Source organism: Rhipicephalus microplus, chromosome X (genome assembly GCF_043290135.1).
Source record: "Rhipicephalus microplus isolate Deutch F79 chromosome X, USDA_Rmic, whole genome shotgun sequence".
Classification (NCBI taxonomy): domain Eukaryota; kingdom Metazoa; phylum Arthropoda; class Arachnida; order Ixodida; family Ixodidae; genus Rhipicephalus; species Rhipicephalus microplus.
Window position 1 is genome coordinate 26,333,601 of NC_134710.1, and position 17,451 is coordinate 26,351,051.

The 17,451-nt window shown below is 40.6% G+C and overlaps 1 protein-coding gene across 2 annotated transcripts in view; it reads right to left on the minus strand.

Moving 5' to 3' along the window:
• Tsf2 (transferrin 2) overlaps positions 1–17,451 on the minus strand; it is a 77,350-nt gene that overhangs the window by 47,577 nt on the left and 12,322 nt on the right. For both annotated transcript variants that reach the window (XM_075876084.1, XM_037426694.2), the window contains exons 3-7: positions 17,193–17,447; positions 13,092–13,417; positions 7,889–8,219; positions 2,365–2,468; positions 1,697–1,836 (exon numbers count right to left, since the gene is read on the minus strand). In XM_075876084.1, coding sequence (XP_075732199.1) covers positions 1,697–1,836; positions 2,365–2,468; positions 7,889–8,219; positions 13,092–13,417; positions 17,193–17,447 — 1,156 coding nt within the window. The remainder of the gene's footprint in view (positions 1–1,696; positions 1,837–2,364; positions 2,469–7,888; positions 8,220–13,091; positions 13,418–17,192; positions 17,448–17,451) is intronic.

The window sequence follows — 17,451 nt, forward strand, 5'->3', positions numbered from 1 at the left end:
CAGCTCTCCCATTGTGGCGCCCCGCCCTTGGACTGCTTCGACCGGATCCCCACTTTCCTATCTCCTTCTTTTTTCCGTGGCTTGCCTGTCTATTTTCTTCATCTATTTCCTTCTATTCTTTTTATCCCTCCTTCCCCCCACCCCTATAAGGCACTGCGTCGTGTTGCCTGAAGGCAGACAGAAATTAAGTGCCTTTTTCCTCTTCCTTACAACCACTACCACCACCACTTGTTGCAAGCTCCTCCCCCGTAGCATCGGCAGGCACCGGTCGTTGTGCTCGCAGCGTTCGTGCGTTCGGAGTTAGGCCTATCGCGCGCTGTGGTGCGCGACAGGCCTAACTCCAAACGGCGGACCTCACGGATGTGGAGATTGTCGCCGAAGCTACTGCTGAGCAGCCAAATGAAGACTCTGCCGAGGTGGGTCCCGCAAGCACTGATGGTGCCCCGCTCTTGACATCAGCTGTGGTCGTAGATGCCTTGGCCCTTGTGCGCCGCCGCTGCGGCGCGATTGAAGGCACCGTCCTATCACTTATGAATCGCCTGGACTATATTGAGGACGCAGTCGTCAAACACGCCATGGCCAACAAAAAGCAGGCTACTCTTTTTCAATATTTTAAACCAACACAATAAATACTATGTTTGAATCTTCAAGTGAGTATTTACTGCACCACGCTTGAACGGTTCGTTGGTTGTTTTCAGCGAGCTGTTGACGCATTTTTTTCGTGATTTTTTTTATATCGAATTCTGAATATATCAAACTATTTCGCTATCGTCGCGCCGTTCGATATATCGAGGTTCGACTGTATGTTCCATTTGACAGGCATTTCATTTACTTAAAAAAAGCATAAGGGTGTAGCAGTGAAATAGAAAACTGACCAGTTTAAAAACAGTTGTTGCTTTTCAGCAATGTTTGTGTTTACAGTGGTTCTACTGTCTTCGAAATCATAGGTGGTTCCCTTTGACTCAGTCCAAAAATGTGTTGAAATCTAATGTAAAACCTAAAACTGTGTTTGCAAAATTGGCAATGGCTTTCAATTGCAGCCAGAATAATCCCTACTGTCACCACAGCACAGTAGAGCAAGCGTTCACAAAGACGACTTTAAAGGCTTTGGGAAAATGCAAAGTATTATTTTCGGCAGAGTTTGGCATTTGCCACGTTGCAGGGCACACTTTCAACCGGCAGACACATGAGCTCCGATGGCATGAGTGATCAACAAATACATCCCTCCACGACAGTTATGCTTACGGTTGCAATAGCTGGGGGTGGCACTCCTTGTTAGTTACTTTTGTGGCCACTAGTGGCTGCGATGCCTTTTTAGAGCAGTGTTAGCACTATGCCTTATTATTATTATTTTTTTAATTTAGAAAGGCCGCTCGTCTAGCTTTTGCTGTGACTGTGCTGCACCTTCCACGCAGGCCTGGTGTTTTTGCATTACTGCATTTTTTGCTCATCTTGAAGAGCTTTTGTAAAATTTTCCCTGTTTAATAAACGCACCCCCTAACTTTGCTTCGATGTTTCTGGAAAAAAGTGTGTTCATTACGCAAGTACATACCTTTTTTTTTTTTGCTTTACAGTGTGCCACAACATCAAAACATGCTTAGCTCAGCGTTACTTCGTAGCCTTCTGACAAATGTATTCGTGTGACAAAAATATAACAACAGAAAGCCCAAGACTAAAGGGGAAATATGATGCTTACTGTCCGGCTCGATATATGTCACCAGCCTCCAGAACAACAAGGTCGGCAAGGCCATCTCTTATCATATGCATGCAACCCAGGTGGCTATGGCTGCGCACACAGTTAAGGTCTGGCTTCAGCATCTGAGACTTGAAGGCCGTCTGCAAGGATAACAAGTAAAAGGTTGGTACAATAAAGTACACCACACTTATTCAGAAAATACTAACATATAAATTCATGTAAACGAACAGATTTCAGATTACGTGTCACATGAATTATTTATTGAGACAGTGCAGTGACATGATATCAACAAAACTCTGTCTTAGCCCTAGTGCATTCATAAATAAGAATGACCAGCAAAACAACAATAGGAGTTCGAGGTTTCTGCTCGGTGCCTTAATTCAATATGTAATAAGAAAGTTTACTTTCTGTTAAACTATATCCTAGCTCATCTTTGCTAAGGTCAATGTTAATATTTGGTGATGTTAAGTTACCCCACCTGCACAATGAGAAATCAAAGAGAGCCTAGAGGCAGGTGCCACACTACCTCTAAATGTATTCCATGTGTGCATTTCATGCACACAGTTTCGCAGGTTCACATTCCATGCACACAGGTTCCATGCACACAACCTGGTGCATTCCATGCACACAGGTTCAATGAAGTCACAAGAAGGACACAATAAGCTAACCCTCATGCGGTGGCATTTTTCCACCTCCTTTTCTGAAACCACACAAAGCACAGCAGGAGGGACAGGGCATCTGCGCAGTTTTGTGAAGTGCTCCACATGCCTACCTGCAAGAATAATTTTTGAGACATGGTGTGAAAAACAAACGTGTGGAAAAGCTTTAGAAACATAATACTAAATCTCTTTTAAAGAAATGAAAAAAAAGGAAAGAGAAGGAAAGCTAATCTGTAATCAATAAAGGCACTGTGATGCATGGGGTATTGATTGAAATGCTTCTGCATTGTTTACTAGTTCACTATATACATAGTACTACTTAGAAGAGCACCTATCATTTTGCCCCGCCGCAGTGGTCTAGTGGCCAAGGTACTCGGCTGCTGACCCACAAGTCACGGGATCAAATCCCAGCTGCGGCGGCTGCATTTTCGATGAAAGCAAAAGTGCTGTAGGCCTGTGAGCTCAGATTTGGGTGCACATTAAAGAACGCCAGGTGGTCAAAATTTTCAGAGCCCTCCACTACGATGTCTCTCATAATCATATGGTAATTTTGGGATATTAAACCCCACGTATCAAACAATCGAGCACCTATCATTTTGTTTATGAACAATAGGCACAAGCATCGGTTTTGTTATAGTTACAATTCAGTCAAATAACAACACCAAAAACAAAACTAGACACACTTTCAAAAACTTTAAATATCAAATATTGATACTTTATTTGTGCTCAAGTTAAACAAAATTACTCCTCGATCTTGAGAAACTGTATTTGACTTAGCACAAATAAAATTTTTGTTGACTAATTGATTGATTTGTGTTTATTTGACAGTGTTTCTGTTCAAGAGCAACATTGAGGCTGTGAGAGGATCGACGGTATATTTTGGCAAATTTTAGCCACACGAGACTCTCTGAAGCAAATCTAAAGAACAGTATACAAGCATTCTTAAAGAGGCACAAAAGGCAAACACTAAGCCACCATGAATTATTGAAATAACATTCCAGAAACTTAGTGGGGCTTGCTTTGTGACAAGAAAATGCTTATTTCAAGAAAAAATGACATCTCAATGGTCTGCATACAGTTTGTACACTTCGAACTGCCCGCCTTAAAAGGGACTCGTGATGTGGGCTTTCACAACCCCGCATTTATAGCAGGTGCTATGCAGGCGTTTTCTGTAGGCTTGTGTGAATAGTGAACTTTAGGTTTGAGGCAAATTCGAGTAGTATAAGACAAATTATAAAGAAAAATGGGCCTATTCCTTGTGGCCTAAGTAATCTGCACAATATTTTTCAAAAATTGAAGCAGGGCCTGTGCAAATGCCCTTTTTTTTTTTTTTGTTCAAAGGAAACACCATACCAAGCGCATACGATACTTACAAATTTTCATTTTTCCCGCGTACCGTGGCTGAATGGAATTCCATTGCTGAGCCATACTTATTAGATACTGTATAGCCCCATTTTTTGTTAGTGTTGTTAATTGTGTGTTGGATTGACAATGCAATGTCCGCCGTTTCATTTTTTGTCCCTTTTGCTATTTTTGTATTATTGTGCTATTCAAGTGCTCGTCCTGCCAGGACCACAACTGTGGTCTGCAGTATGTATTAAATAAATAAATAAATAAATAAATAAATAAATAAAGGGAACTCTTTATAGTAGCAGGACTTGACTTTCAGTACAATGCAAGTAATAACCTGTAAAATATGTTCCGTTTTACAACTTACTATACTTAGAGCATGTAAGCTGGTATAACAAGCTCTTAAATAAAAAATGATTAATTGATGAAATGGTAATATGCTTAATTAACCTAAAAAAACTTCATGACAATGCAGATTTTTTTGAAAGATGCTTTCACAACTTGACACCCCTTCACTGCAGTGAAACCACCTTTACAAAAAAACTTTATGCAAATTAATATACATTTATTAAAGGCTTTCACAGCTTGGCACCCATACACTTCACTGAAACCACCACTACATGCATATTAATGTAGACTCTTTTGAACACTTCGAAATTTTCAACAATTTCAACTCAAATACTGTTATACTCTTTTGAATATTCAAAGCATTTGAATATTCACACAAACCTAATTTTATTTGCTACCTGGCAACTTCGTGCCTGCACTGAAAACAAGGCTTGTGTGAATATTCGAGTGCTTCGAATGATCGAACAAATATTGCTGTATTTATTTTTCTTAGATTTGAAACTAAATTGCTAAAAACTTCAAAGTATTCAAAATTATCCAATAGATGTATATAGGTCAGCATGTTATCATCAGCCTAACTACGCCCATTGCTGGGCAAAAATTTCTTCCATGTTCCGCCAATCAACCCGGTCCTGTGCTTTCTGCTGCCACGTTATACATGAGAACTTATTAATCTCATCTGCCCACCAAATTTTCCATCTCCATTTTACGCATTTGCCTTCTCTTGGAATTCAGTCGGTTGCCCTTAATAACCAGTGGTTATCCTGCCTATGCGCTACATGTCCGGCCCATGTCCATTTTTTTTTCTTCATTTCAACTACAATATCCTTCACCCCCGTTTGTTCCCTGACCCACACTCTGCTCCGTTCCTGTCTCTTAAGGTTACACCAATTGCCCCGCCGCGGTGGTCTAGTGGCTAAGGTACTCGGCTGCTGACCCGCAGGTCGCGGGTTCGATTCCCGGCTGCGGCGGCTGCATTTCCGATGGAGGCGGAAATGTTGTAGGCCCGTGTACTCAGATTTGGGTGCACGTTAAAGAACCCCAGGTGGTCAAAATTTCCGGAGCCCTCCACTACGGCGTCTCTCATAATCAAATGGTGGTTTTGGGACGTTAAACCCCACAAATCAATCAAGGTTACACCAATTATATTTTTTTCCATCACTCGCTGCGTCGTCTTCAATTTAAGCTGGACCCTCTTTTTAAGCCTCCAGATTTCTGCTCCGTAGGTAAGTGTTGGCAAGATGCATCTGTTACATACCTTCTTCTTGAGGGATAGTGGTAGACTACCATTCACAACTTGAGAATGTTTGCCAAATGTGCTCCATCCCATCCTTATTCTTATGGTTCTTTCTCTCTCATGGTTTGCTCTGCAGTCACTACCTGTCCTTTACAACTTCCAGTGTCTTGCCACCTATCGGAAAGCGCTGTTCTCTGCCGAGCACAAAACACTAATCGCAAGTAACTCCTTGCAAAGCTGGTTTACTGCAGTAGAGGAGTGCAAAGCTGTGAAAGCATTTTTAAATGTTTATTAACTTGTATATAACTTACTTTAGAAATAACTTCACTGCAGTGAAGAAGTGATAAACCCTAAAGACATCCATCCAATAAAATCCGCAATGCCGTGAAGCCCAACTTCAAAGTAAAATGAACATATTACTCTCACATTGATTCATAATCTTTTGAAGTTTAAAAGGTTATTATACTGGCTTATATGCTTTAAGTATTGTAAATTTCAAAATGTAACATATTTTACAAGTTATCACTACTTACAGGTAATCAGTCTACTGAAAGTCAAATCCTACTGCTATTGAAAGTTGTTTCCACTTCCTTTAAACCAACCAAAAAGAACCACATCTGCACAGGGCTTCTTTTAATTAAAAAAATACAGTGCAGGTTAGTTGGCTCATGACAAATATGCCTATTTTTCTTTGTAGTCACGGGTATCCATCTCACGGGTATCCATCTATATTGGAATACCTAGAGACTCTTATAGCAAGGCAATGAAAATTTACTGAGAAGAGTGTACGAGTACACTAGTGTCTCACGAAAAACCATGCAATGGTTCACCACATGGCATAAGCAATGAAGCAGCATCTTGGTTCTGATTTTCTTTGTCTATGTGAAGAGAAACATTTTGTACATCATTAATTATTTTTCTACTGTTCCTGGGTCATTTATCTACAAAATGTATATTCTGAACTTCCTTTCTTTTGAATATTTTTGCATATATAGTGTTTTTTATTCCACTGTTTACCAGCTGGTGACGAAAAATTTCATAGTTTTCACAGTTTTATTCATTCTAAAATATTTTTGTTGATTTAAAACCTATATTTTTCAGAAAGAGCATTTCATTTTTCAAAGTTTGGTATGCTGCAGTGCTTGCTGGAGTACTTTTCAAACAGGCAAAAACGATCTTCCAAAGACATGAAAAACAACCATTCTCGTGCAGGAACGAAAAGCTAAGCTGCTACATACGGTCGATTGCAACATCGTGAAACAAAGCAACCAACTAAAGCTAATGCCACCATAATATGCTTATTCATTTAATTATTCTTGGATGTATATTGCTCACTACAGAAGACGCTGTGATCGACGGTATCAACTCAAATATCATTCAATTTGGACGTATAGTAGCACCATTGAAAAAAATGTCATTCAAGAAATGAATGTTTTTTCTACCAAATGCCATTTTCTATGCCAATGTGGCACGAGTATTAAGCACTGCTGTATGTAATATTGATCTTTTAGACATTCTCAACCTGTCACTCCAGCATAAATTCTTGTTTGTCCTTAATGTTCCTGTACAATTCCTAGTGCCACTCCTAGGATTGAACCTCAAACCTCGTACTCAGTGGCGGATAGCCTTGCCACCATATTGAATTGAACTGAATTGAATCTTTATTTCAGACACGTATAAATAAAAACATAGCTGCAGAAAAGAAAAAAAGCCGCTCAGTTACGACTTGACAATGCTCCCCCCCCCCCCCACTGCTCCCCCCTACACATCGATAGAGCGACATCACATGATGGTGCAGAAATAGTACGGACATGGAAAAAAACCCTCAAAAAGTAGAGGAAACAAGCCAGCAAAACACGGTTCACACTAAATGGGCAATAATACAAGCACACTATCTTTCTGGGTATATTCAAAGAAAGTTGTGGTCACAAAAAGTATTTAAAATGATGGGCAATGCAAACATTAATTAAATAGGTTTCAAAGAGTGAAAGAAATTTCGCGTATCGAGGTGTGATGAAAGCCGAACTTTTTAAGCAGACATACCAGATATACCAGATTGAAGTAAAACTGCTGCGTTATGTTCCACTAATGAAGGGTCATGTTTTTTTATTTTAGTACATGTCCGATGAAATTAACAAGTTCGCTGGTATAATGTGGCAGCAGAAAGCACAAGACCGAGTTGATTGCTGGATCACGAGAGAGGACTTAGCCCTGCAGTGGGCGTAGTCAGGCTGATGATGATGATGACTTGTTTCAAAATACTAAAGGCCTTGGCACAAACAGTAGTGCTCAGATCCCAAAAAAAAAACAGTACCAACCAAGCAGACATTTTACACAGCAGATAATAATAGCACACCTCATCCACAACATAACAGACATCATAAATACAGGAAAAAGGGTATTTCAGTGCATCTGCAAAGTCATCACCCTTCATAAATACAATGGCAAAGCATTTCCCCAATTCAATAGAGTTGGGAAAAAGACTTTGCTTCCAACTGTTCGTTCTTCCTGCCACTTAAGTGTGACAAATGGCACTGAATGACAACAGTCAAGCCGGAGGTCACTTATCTATTTTAAGCTGAAAGTTGCTCTCCTTACCGAGGTAACCAGTGAAGGTCTGCTCATAGCCATCGAGTGGGACCAGCTCTGTTGTCAAGTCCTGCAGAAGTAGATTGGTAGCATTGCCATAGCGACTTCCGCTAGCAAACAGATAGAACTTCGACAATTCTGTCATGTTGACAATTAATGGGCGGTCAGTTGTAAGCGAGCCACTCCAGGAGGGCGTCGGTGGTCCAGCTGCCAAGCTCTGGTTGAAACCTCGAATCCAATCAGGCGTTGGGTTCAGATTGTAGCCACTACTGTCCGAATGGCTCTGGTAAAACCATGGTAGCTGTCCCACAGGTGGCTTTCCAAAGGTTTGCACTGCCAGCTGCAATGAAAAACATTTGTTTATTAGTTTGACTACTACTAGCTTGTAATGATTACTAATTAGTTACTGCAGTACAAGTAATGACATGTCAACACTCATGTGCTAGCAACACCAACATATCTCAGAACAATTTTAAAAAATACAATAACTTATGATGATATGCTGACTGTTGCATTGCTCAGGCAAACAAGTGCATGTGGCTGTTAACCTAAATGTTCCCATATGCTCAAAATCAAATTTTAAATTGAGGTAGGAATTGATGGTGCATTTTGGTCATGATGTACTTCCACAGAGCCATTACCTATTTCATAAAAAATTGAGCACAAGTATGCATTTTCTCTGGCAATGCCAGATGATGTTCCCACAACATGGAACAGTGGTGCTATATGATGCAGTGTTCTGCTGATTAAAATATAATATTGCTTCAGTCTATTCATTTTGACAATTAATTAAATACAACTTCACATGAGAAACTCTGACACTGAAAAAAACGCATAAGGAAAACTGAGGGACTCAAATTTGTGAGTTATAACCACGGAGCAAGAATTCTTGAGGAGGCGAAACTGCGCTCGCTCGGGCTCCCTGAAAATGTCACCAGTCGTGAAACTCCGCTAGCGGAAAAGAAAAAATGCCCGTGCCCCTCTCACTGCGCTCACATTCAAGGCCACTAAACCCCGCGATACGCATAGAGCAGCGCCGCGAAAGAGGGGGTGATAGGAGAAGATGTTGACGGTGTGGTGAGAGTGTTGTGGCGACAATAAATGAGGGCCGCTACTTTCCTACGTCACGGGGTTTTCCTACACCAAGAGGGGGGGGGTGGGGGAAGCCGGGAGAAAGTTTGCAGCGTTATCTCTCAGGCTCCTTGCGAAGCAGAACATTATCGGACAGCGGATAGTGACGGAGTTCACTCACCTAAAATATTCTTGCACAGTGCCCTCACCACAGGAATTACATGTTTAAATGCTAACAATTTGTGCATAAATGAAAATATGTATGGTCGTTTTTCGAGTGTTATTAAACATTTTTGTGAAAGTTCTACATGGATTTCATTTTTTATAGGCGCCATATTTTCAAAAATATTTGGCCCACCCCCTTCCCCATGGAGTTTCTTAAAATTAACTAGAGGGGACTCTGGAGTTGCAATCGTTCAGTGACCATGGGAATGATGTGTAGCACACGGATTTGCCTAGTTTTCATTTTTGCAGACTTTAAATCGCACTTGTGGCTTCGTTTAACGCTATGTTTCGGTTTTGTTTCAAAGAAAGAAATGAACTGTTTTGAACTTTGTGACCTGATTTGAAATGGTAAGCCAAAAAAAATATGGTGATGAATCGCAACCACTGCACATTTGCTGATTTTTGTTTCGTGAGAAAACAGTTCCAAGCCACACGAACACATACGGAGCCAGAAGTACGAAGATTAGACAAATCCGTGTACTACCTATCATTCCCATGCTCGCTGAAACGCCGTGCATTGCTGCTCCCATAGACACTAGTGCCAGAGTTCCCTCTATATTTAGGAAACTCTATGCCCTTCTCATATTGAAGATATTTTAATTTTAAACTATCTGTATTACTTGTTGCGATCAGTAGGCATATACAATATGCATAATAGTACTATATAGAAATGCTGCCTTAGAAGTGTTGTTGTATGAAATCAAAAGTAACTAGACCATTGGTAGCGTATTTACCGTTATTATATGCGAACAGTTTCTGAAAAAGGCCCAGCTGTCAACTTTGGCAGTGCTCACATGCAGGCAACCAAACCATGTGCTATCCGATCAGTGAAGCTGAAGAAGATAGAGGAGGCAATTTTTCACAAAGGCACTGCCTGTGGGAAGATGTCCTCTCTTGAAATAAGTTTAAAGAACGCTATAGGTTAAGACGAATGGGAAAAACACACACGGTGCTCAGACTGCTAAGCGTCGTATGCCTTCCTTCTTTTCGTCTTAACTTCTCGAAGAGTTCAGTCTTCTTTCAGTATGATCCAACGAACCAGACAAATTTTAATGCTGTCCATGTGTCTTCTTCTCCTGATATAGTTAATTATTACAATGATAATAGAGAGTTTAGTATAGCAGAAAACAGCAAGCGCAAAGATTTAGCGTTGACGTTAGCGTTGCATGCTCTAAACTGAGCATGTGCAAAACGTTAACGTAGCCAGAACTATTATGTACAAACGCTATCATTCAACAATAACGTATGCAAGAGACCCCACATATGTAGGTCAAGATGGCGGTGCTTATGAAAGTGAGAACCGTCCACTTCGAATCTTTGTAGTCTTCATCCTGAATTGTTAAACTCCTTCACTCCCAATTACTGGTTATTTGATTTATATTTGAGTAATGAGGCTTCGCCAGCTGTATACTGCCGATAAGAGAACTAAGTTTTTTGAGATACATATTCGATTTGGGGTGCAGAAGGTTTAAAAAATTCGTCTACAAGGTTCACTCATGTTTTCGGTAGCAATGCAGTGATTTCAACGCTGTACTCGTTAGCTTGTTTCTAAATGTGGCAAATGCGGCCATAAGTCAAGCTGAGCCAGGTAATAGTGGTCTTGAGAAACACTCGATTTCGGCTTATGTCAAAAGAAAATGGTGTGTTTTGGACCACCAGACACAACACCGAACCAAACGTGGCATGGAGACGCAGCAATGGTGACTTCAGGTTAACTCAATTTTGGGGCGCACATGAGGTTTCTACAGCGCATATAGTGTTTTTATGACTAGATGGCGCCATAGGTGTTTGTGTACTAGGGAATGCCTTCCTCTGTACTAAATGACTACCACTTGTCACGCAGCACATTTTGTTTTAGCGTCAGCGCTAAGACACACGCTAACATAAGCGTCTTCCGATATTCTCCAACTCTCTAATCTCTCCACGTGCTCCGCTAGAAAGAAAACGCCCAGGTGATATTAAACGCTCCACAGAGGCTTAGAATAAATATGGCTTGTGTTCTTTGCAGCTAAATCTAAAAAGCGTGAAGTCTCAAGCATGACCAGATGACAAAGCGGGAAAGAAAGGGGGCAAGGCGGGAGGAGCCCTCCTTATTTTTTTTTTTAACCAGGCCCTCCGCACTGTTAATCCGGCCCTGTATACAAACAAAGGTTTTCCATATATTAATTAAATGCAACTGATTAAATGTATAATGAAAAGACCACTGTACACTGCAATGCATGGAGAATGCCTCTTGCACAGACAAGAAGTGCAAATGACCTATAAAAAGACTTTGAAACGTGACATGCCAGACCGTCATGCAACGGTGGCCTTTCAAAAAGCAAAGAGGGACACTGGTAGTGCCCCTAGCAACACCTATTTGCAGTGACATCGTGTAACACCGCTTAGAACTTGTGACACAAAGTCTGAGGATAGTGCACTTTCTTTTTTTTTAATAATCAACAGACACACTCCAAAAGCACATGCAATCAACAAAGCTTTGCAGTGACCATTAGCTCCAACTTTCCTGTGGGTACCTTTCTTTCTAATGTGCAAGTAACGCTGTGTTGCACCTCAACCTATTAGCAGTCATGCACATTCAGCCCTGCTAGCTAATGAAGCAAGAAAGTGCACTGATAATGTTATATAAAAAAAAGAGGAGTAAAGCAGTGAAAGACACCACTGTACAAAACTGGGCATGCTATTGCCCCAAGACATTAGATGGATGCACAAAACACGATGCTTGATATGCACGTAGTTTCAGCTAATCTTCATTATTATTATTATTATTATTATTATTATTATTATTATTATTATTATTATTATTATTGTTGTTGTTGTTGTTGTTGTTGTTGTTGTTGTTGTTGTTGTTGTTGTTGTTGTTGTTGTTGTTGTTGTTCTTATTTTGCAGCAATAGCAAAGCTGTGCATCAACTGCTACATATATGAACACAAGCTAGCTTATGATGCATTCAAAACTTAGTAGTGTTTGTACTGACTTCGTAAAGACATGCTTATGGAATCAACTTTGCATGAATTTATGCAACTATCCAAATGTTCAAATCGCATCACATAAGAGAAGGAAGTTTGATACTATGATGGTTGCGACAGTTTATACAAAATCAAACAGGAGTGAAAGTCCGGTTAAGATGAAAAAATTCTGTATAAGTCACTGATCTCATCTTTCAAGCATAAGAAAATCAGCCATGACACCAAAGGAAAAAAATGTAGCTGATCCCTCTTCCTAGGAATCGGTAAAACACAAAAGTGAAACATGTCTTCACAGAGGTAGTTCGTTTATTGTGCACTGTTTCACCACAAGGCTAAAGGAATGAATGCTACAGCAACAAATTGCAAGGTCACATGAAGAATGCCAAGCAGTAGCATCTCGAAACTTGCAGCACGCACCTCAGGTAGAAAGCATTCCCGAAATGAGCATCCAGAACGAGTGCGGACTAACATATGTCACAGCTCGACACTTAAAGCGCGCTTTATAAACAGAAAGGCGCACAAAATGAACACAAGTATACACAGGACAGGCGCGAACAACTGTCTCAATTCTTACTTCTTCATGGCAGCAGGTTCCTTTCATAAATGCGGCCGCGAGCGAAGTCAACTCCGTTTGCTGATGGCACGTCCTGCCCTTACTTCGCACTCAAGGTTTGTGGTGAGCTAACTTTTCACCGCAAACACACAGCAACAAATGGCGCACAGCAATCGGGCTGCAGTGCAAAGCAGGTTTGGATTATATTGGACTGAACTGGGGGGGAGAAGGCACTTTCCCGAAATGGCGCGAATATTTGAAACTTCCAGTTAAGTTCGGGAGGGGGGCTTGTACGGGTAGGGGCACTTGCTTGGAATTTCGCGGTATTTTACACAATTTACAATAACATCACTGACAGCCCAAGTTATAACCATAATGTATGATAACAACCCACCTTAAGGAACTCTTGGTATTGCACCCGAACTCGAGGCAGTGTGTCTGATGTTGTGACTATCACATTTGGTGGTACCCTGCCCCAGTTGCAGGTGTGGTACTGGTCTGGCTGGGCTGTCTCGCCATTTGGACAGAGAAGTCTGAATCGATCTGGAGGGGGCTGGCCAAAAAACATTTCTTCCAAGGTGGTGTGCTTTACAAAGGCTACATCACCCTTTTCCATGAGGCAATGCAGTGCACCTTGATAGCCAGCAAATGGGTCATTGCCCGAGCACCTTTCACCGGGACGCCCCATGCATAACTCGCACATTTTCTGTGGGTTGTCACCTGCACAACAGAGAAATGACAACATGGAACTTTTTCGTGCCACGTGTCTGAAACATACAGAACATCACTCATGACAACATTATACAACAAAGAATCGCGGCAGCAGAAATCTAGCCACTGGTGTGACTAAACATAATGAATCATTTATTAAAAAAATAGGTAAAATTGGCAATATACTTCATTGCAGTGTAGCACTGTTATACGATAGACAACGTAAACAGAAATATTTTATGTGCCAATGCTGCTTAAATTGAAACAGCGCCTTTAAAATGGTTTCGTGCTTGAATTATGCACCTCTCATCATCTGTCAATAAATGTAACTTCTTTTTAATTGAAACAAATTTTCTCGGTTCCTTCAGATTCCCTTTATGACGGAACGTGGCAAGGGAACAGTAAATTTCGTCAAGGTATTCTATCTTAATTTACATTTTTTTAAATTCTCAAACCATTTTAGAACGGGCCGCCAAGCTCGGCTTGACGGTCCCTACGTGGGATTAGCCAGGTGGCGCGGGGTCTCCCCTGCGTTTTCACTGGACCAAAATAAAGTTTTAATCGTCATCATCTTATATGTCATAGTGAACAATAATGTCTTGAATTTTCATGTCCGAAAACCACAGTATGGTTATGAGGAATCCCGTAGGGGAGGGCTCTGAAGATTTTGCACATCTTGCATTTTCTTTAGTGAGCACAGACATCGCACAGTACACGAGCCTCTACCATTTCGCATCCATAGAAATCTGACCACCGTGGCCGGAATTGACCTCGCAACCTTTGGGTCAGCAGCCGAGCACCATCACCACAACACCACTGCAAGACTTTATTTCATGGTGAAATATTGGAAGAAAACACATTCCGGAAGTTGACAATAAAAAGCACTTCACTTGTGTGCTATCATAGAAAAACTGTGAAAATTGAGCAAGTGAAAGTGTAAATCTTTCAGATTTCCCTTGGCACAGTGCTGCCATGTCAGCATCATCGTAAAAAAGGAAAGACTTAAGTTTCATCTAGCTACAGCACTGCATTACTCAAACGAAAAATAAAACCATCAGTGTGTTGAATTTCATCATTTTTTTTTAGTTTTGAGCTCCCTCTTCTTTGAGCTCCGTTTTCAGGACTTTCTTTTCTGTGTGGCTCCTATTAGTCATCCCTGTGCCATTTGACAACATAAAACCACTCTGTTTTTTGCACTTAAATCCTGGAACGTTTGTGAGTGTCATAAAGTTATTCATACTTATCTGCACATTATAGACATTTTTATTTCTTGTAAAAGTTGTCAGTAAGGCACTATATGTACAGAACATAAAAAAATTCCATGCTTATTTGAATATTAAAAATAATCCAACAGCATTACAACACAAAATGTGTCTTTATAAATATGCTTACATAAAAACCTTGATGAATTCATAACTAATTAATTAATTTTGGGATGACAACGAAATCCAAGTATAACTCAAAAGCTACCACAGATAGGTCAAGACTAATTTCAGTTAAAATAGCATAACAAATCACTTTAGCATGCCAAATTTCATCACTCATCCACATAAATAACAAAAATAGATTTCATGGCCACATTCTACTGTACAGAAACTGAACAGTTTCTTCAAGGTGTAGTTACCGATTGATTCTATATTGTAAGACTCAATGGCTTCACAGAAGTGCCCGTGTGACACAGGTATAACACAATCTTTCCACCCTCTTTCAACAGGTCTTATTACCATATCCTCACCAGCGGCTTTGCCCCTTCGCATTCCCTCTAGAGCTTTACATCCCCCATTTATTGACAATACTTTTTTTTGTCCCTTTCTTTTTTTCTTTTCTCTCTCATCTTTATACTCCCCCTTCCCATTCCCCCAGCATAGGGTAGCAAACCGGGCATATGCCTGGTTGACCTCCTTGCCTTCTCTCTTGTTGTTCTTGTCCTCCTGTCATTACTGGTGGTATGTCACATTCCTCTGGGCTATTACTGCCATTGTTTCCTAAATATGCACTAGAGAGAACTTTAACGCAAGTGTCTATGGAAGCTCCAATGCATGGCGCTTCAGCGAACATGGGGATTATGGGCAGTACACGGATTTGTCTAGTCTTCGGACTTTACGTTCCTTTTGGGTTCGCATGGCTTGAAGCTGCTTTGCCATGAAACAACAATCGGAAAATGTTCAGCAGTTGTGCTTCACCACCTTAAACTTTTAGGCTTACCATTTCAAATCGGGTCATGAAGTTCAAATGGGCTCGTTTTTTTCTTCGAAACGAAACCAAAATCAGCAATAATAAACGAAGCCACAAGTGCAATTCACCACCCGCAAGTACAAAGACTAGGCAAATCATGTATTACCCATCATTCCCATGGTCGCTGAACGATCTCAGCACCAGAGCCCCCTCTAGTTAATTTAAGGAAACTTTTTGATTACTGCTTCTTAAGATATCATCCTGGTTTTCTCAGCTGCTGTACATATCTCTGTAGAACTCCTCTGCTACCACAACTATTTTAGCCATATTGATTGTAAGCTTGCCTTTTTTGTCTCTTCATGCATACATCAAGTAATATTGTACTTATGATGTGTATTTTGATTCCATGCCTTTTCGTTTTCATTATCGTTTAGGCATTCCTTGTTTGTTCCGTTGTACTAGAGTTGTGGAGCTTTAAAGTGTACTCACTATTTGCTGTGTTTTTGCTTTCCTGCCTTTTTTTCTTTTCATATTCGTTGTGTATTCCTTGTTTTGATTTTTCAGTTCTGACTGCTGCTTATAATTGTTTTACTCATTTGTAACCACAACCGAGGGTCAATTTTCAGTTGCGAACTTTGGGACCTCGCCTACATATTTTATACTTTGTACTCAATCATTTTGTCATAATAAATCTCATTGATTTATTGATTGATTGAGTGATTGATTGATCAAATTTTTGCCTATGCACAAATTTGCCTTCACAGATTTTTGACTGCTTTGTTTTATACAGCATGCTCAATTCTCTTCACCTTACACCTTCTTATGTCGGCTACGTTACGCCTAATGATTAACTTTGGAATCTCTGCCAGCTCTATTTTATGAGTTGCATTTGACACTTTCATGATTTGAAATCTCTTACTGAGGTTTTTTTGCCTCCTGGGACAGTTTGCCAGTGTACTGTCTAATGACTGTACCCCTGACTTCCATTGCACACTCCTTAATGATACTAGTCAGATTATTGTTCATTGTGTCAACGCCTACATCTGTTTCCCCGGTTAGAGCTGCAAATCGAATCTGAAGTGAAACTTTAAATTCCTGTACTTTTGCTCTCTGTGCTAGCTAATTAATTGGCTCCTTGCATATCAGTTTCTGCCATTGCTTTCTTAAGTCTAGGTGAATACAAACTGTTACCAATCTATGGTCACTACATTGGATGTTGCCAACCACTACCACATTCTGTACAATGCCCAGGTGTGCACACAGAATGAAGTCTATTTAATTTTTAGTTTTGCCATTAGGACTCCTCCACATCCAATTATCGTTGGCCCGTTTTCTGTAAAAGGTACTCAAGATCCGTAAATTTTTATGTTCTGCAAACTCTAGTAGTAAATCCCCTATGATATTTCTAGAGCCAACGCCATATTACCCCACTGCATAGCCTCCAGCCTTTTTCTTGCCTACCTTGGCAGTAAAGTCACCGATTAGTAGAGTATACTGTGCCTTTATCTTATGAATTGCTGATTCTACGTTTTCAATAGTTTTCAATAAATAAGGAGTGAAATTTCAACTTAGTGGTGCAACAATCAACAACATATTTTGGGTAGCATACCTGTTGGGTTGTGTTTGTCAATAAGGGAGTTTGGTGCGCAGCTGGGACCAAAAAATGAAGCTGCACTTTTCACAAGGTTGTTGCAGTCGGTTACTTCTAAGACGTTCTCGTGGATCAATGTCGCCATGGGAACCACCCAGCCGGCCATGTCACCCACACTCGTAAAGCAGACAGACTTGTTCCTCAGGTCATTCAGTGAGCGAAACTCAGACCGAGCATGAATGACAGCCACTGAGTAGTAACCAGTGTCCCTATCTGC